General features: G+C 37.3%; 1 protein-coding gene across 1 annotated transcript; it reads right to left on the bottom strand.

Annotated features, from left to right (window-relative positions):
- Positions 1-1,608: 1,608 nt before the first annotated feature.
- LOC116893698 (olfactory receptor 5B3-like) lies at positions 1,609-2,535 on the bottom strand. Its single transcript, XM_032895415.1, has one exon. The coding sequence runs from the start codon at positions 2,530-2,532 to the stop codon at positions 1,609-1,611; it is 924 nt and encodes a 307-aa protein (XP_032751306.1). The 5' UTR covers positions 2,533-2,535.
- Between the last annotated feature and the right edge of the window lie 1,236 nt (positions 2,536-3,771).

Genomic DNA, 3,771 nt, shown 5'->3' with positions numbered 1-3,771 from the left:
CGGGATGCTAAAATGCTGAGAAGTACCTAAAGAAATGTTCAACATCTGTAGTCATAAGGAAAATGCAAATCAAAACAACCCTGAGATTCTACCTCACACCAGTCAGAATGGCTAAGATCAAAAACTCCAGCAACTGCAGATGCTGGTGAGGATGTGGAGAAAGAGGCACACTCCTCCATTGTTGGTGGGATTGCAGACTGGTACAACCATTCTGGAAATCAGTCTGGAGGTTCCTCAGAAAATTGGACATTGAACTACCTAAGTACCCAGCTATACCTCTCTTGAGCATATACCCAAAAGATGCCCCAATATGTAACAAACCCTTGCTTCACTATTTCATAGCAGCCTTATTTGTAATAGCCAGAAGCTGGAAAGAACACAGATGCTCTTCAACAGAGGAATGGATACAGAAAGTGTGATACATCTACACAATGGAATACTACTCAACTATCAAAAACAATGCCTTTATGAAATTCATAGGCAAATGGATGGAACTTGAAAATATCATCCTGATTGAGGTAACTCAATCACAGAAAAAGACACATGGTATGCAGTCATTGATAAGTGGATATTAGGCCAAATGCTCAAATTACCCTAGATGCACAGAACACATGAAACTCAAGAAGGATGACCAAAAATGCAGATGCTTCAGTCTTTCTTTAAAAGGAGAACAAAAATACCCTTTGGAGGTGATAGGGAGGCAAAGGTTAGAACAGAGGTTGAAGGAATGCCCATTCAGGGTCTGTCCCACATGTGGCCCATACATATACAGCCACCAAACTAGGTAAGGTGCATGAAGCAAAGAAATGCAGACTGACATGAACCAGATGTAGATCTCTCCTGAGAGACACAGCCAGAATATGGCAAATACATATGCAAATTCCAGCAGCAAATCCCTGAACTGAGAACGGGACCTCCATTGAAGGAATCACAGAAAAAAATGAAATTACTGAAGGGGCTTGAGACCCCATATGAACAACAATGCCAACCAACCAGAGCTTCCAGGGACTAAGTCACTACCCAGAGACTATATGTGGACTTACCCTGAGCTCTAACTGCATAGGTAGCAATAAATAGCCTAGTAATGGCACCAGTGGAAAGGGAACTCCTTAGTCCTGCTAAGGCTGGACCCCCAGTGAACGTGATTGTTGTGGGAGGCGGTAATGGGGGAGGATTGGGAGGAGTACCCATATAGAATGGGAGGGGGAGGGGTTAGGGGATGTTGGCATGGAAACTGGAGAAGGAAGTAACCTTTGAAATGTAAATAAGAAATACCCAATTTAATTAAGATGGGAAAAAGACTTTATATGCACTTGCTTACATATATTGATAGGACAGAAGAAATATTGTATGAAAAAGGACTGAATATCATAATGTAATAAATTAAGTTTTTCACAGTCTGACCTAAAGTTATCATAGTCATGTTATTTATTTGTTACTCTTCTGAATAAGGTGATTGCTCTGAAAGGCAGCACAGTTTTGCAGAGGTGAAGTCGTCACTTCAAGTTCTTGAATTTGGTACAGGGTTAGAAAACGTGATTCATAATAATAAGATGAATGTATCCAAGTGTTTTGTATTCTAAAAACCTGAAATCAGAGGTATAAACATCATCTTGACCTCAATACAATCTTTGTGAAAGCACTTTTCACATCCCTGTTCCTCAGGCTGTAAACCAGAGGATTCAACATGGGGATAATCATAACATAGAACACAGATGCAATTTTGTCAGTGTCCATAGAATGACTCGAGCTGGGCTGCAGGTACATGAATATGATTGTCCCATAGAAAATGGAGACAGCTGTGAAGTGTGAAGCAAATGTGGAGAGAGCTTTGTGATATCCTGCAGCTGAATGCATCTTTAGTATGCTGGTAAAAATGTACATGTAGGATATTAAGATGAGTATAAGGGCAAAAAATATATTGAAGCTGGCTACATAAACAAAAGTAAGTTCGTTAACGTGTCTATCAGAGCAAGATACAATCATGACTGCTAAAACATCACAGAAAAAATGGTGGACCACATTGGATTCACAGAAGGAGAGACTGAATGCATTCATAGTATAGATGGAAGCATTCAGGAAACCACAGACATAACAGCCAATGACTATACATACACATACACGTGTTGTCATGGTGGTGGCATAGTGTAGGGGCTTACATACCGCTACATAACGATCATAGGCCATTGAGACTAAAAGGTAGTTTTCCACATCAGCAAAGTTTGCAAAAAAGAACATCTGAGAGGCACAAGCATTGTAAGACATAATCTTGTCTCCTGTAAGGAATCCAGCTATGACATTTGGAGTTACTGTTGAAGAGTAACAGAAGTCCACTAAAGACAGATTACCTAGGAAAATGTACATGGGGGTGTGAAGCCGAGAGTCTGAAAGAATCAAAAGGATCAGTCCCATATTTCCAATAATGGTGATGGTGTAGATCAGGAAGAAGGTGATGAAGAGGGGAAGCTGCAGGCCTGGGTCATTGGTGAGTCCCACCAGGACGAAGTATCTCACTTCTGTCCTGTTTTCCATCAGTGATATCAGTTAATCAACAGAAGGCCTTAAAATTTTTAACAGAAATATAGTAGAATAATGGTTTGAAAAGATAGTTCATTGGTTACAGCCCTGGATTGTAGTCCAAAATCCCAGCATCTACAGAACAGCTCACAACTGTCTGTAATCCAATAGAAGGGGATCTGTCTGACACCTTCTGGCCTGCTTAGGCAGGAGACACACATTTTGTATAAACATACAAGACTAAAAGATAGTTTTCTACATGGTGCCTATACACATAGAATTTTTTAATATTTAAGAATAGAGTAATAAAATAATTAGAATCTGTAAAAATTTAATTGATATTCTATCAAAAGCCAAAATTATATATATGTATACCCAACATAGAGAGTTTAGTAACTGTGAAAATTGTTTTTCTTAATGTGCTATGTATCTATGACCTTTTCCTGGACTGTGAAAACTAACACTACTGTATATAACTGACAAAACATAGTATAGAAACAGTCTGTGCTCTATCAATAGCATAATGACTTTGATAAATTATTATTACATCCAAGTAAATTGTCCTGCACAAAAATTACAAATTTTCTACATTTCTCAATGACACAATTATCACTTTCTATTCTTGATCTTGGTTAACTATTAATACATTGCAAGCTAACAGTCTAAAATAATTTGACAGTTATAATGAATATTGTTTTTATTTTGTTTTATCACACTGAACCAAGTGACACACTATGTGGTAAGTTCTTCTTGGTGACTACATAATTTTTCTCATTAACCATCAATTGAACAAGTAATCCTTAACCAAACCATGAAATGTTTCTTCTGAATATTAGAATAATATAAATGAAGTACTGAGATCTGGATTGCATTTTTACATTTTTCTACATACATTTCCATGCTTTTAATATAACCTATGTAGATACATTAATAGCATTAATAGGGATATATTCAGAATTATGAAGTTATGACTAGGTCACAAACAGCTTTAATTTTAACCAGCATTGTCTAACACTAAAATTGCTAGTTTTCTTGCACTTACAATTATGTTGGAAGAATGTTCAACCACAGAATCAGTTTGAAATAAAGTTCTCAGAAAAACTATATACCAGATCATCCACTACCCAGAAAGCACCTACCTTCTCTAAATATCATTTTTCCATCTGCAAAACAAAGACAGTAGTGAGGCCTACTTTGTGATATTATTGCAAAAATAAAAGAACATAACACAGGCAATACAGTGCTGGCTGCTAA

Source organism: Rattus rattus, chromosome 2 (genome assembly GCF_011064425.1).
Source record: "Rattus rattus isolate New Zealand chromosome 2, Rrattus_CSIRO_v1, whole genome shotgun sequence".
Taxonomy (NCBI): domain Eukaryota; kingdom Metazoa; phylum Chordata; class Mammalia; order Rodentia; family Muridae; genus Rattus; species Rattus rattus.
The sequence above is the reverse complement of the archived record's forward strand: the minus strand, read 5'-3'. Positions and strand labels throughout refer to the sequence as shown.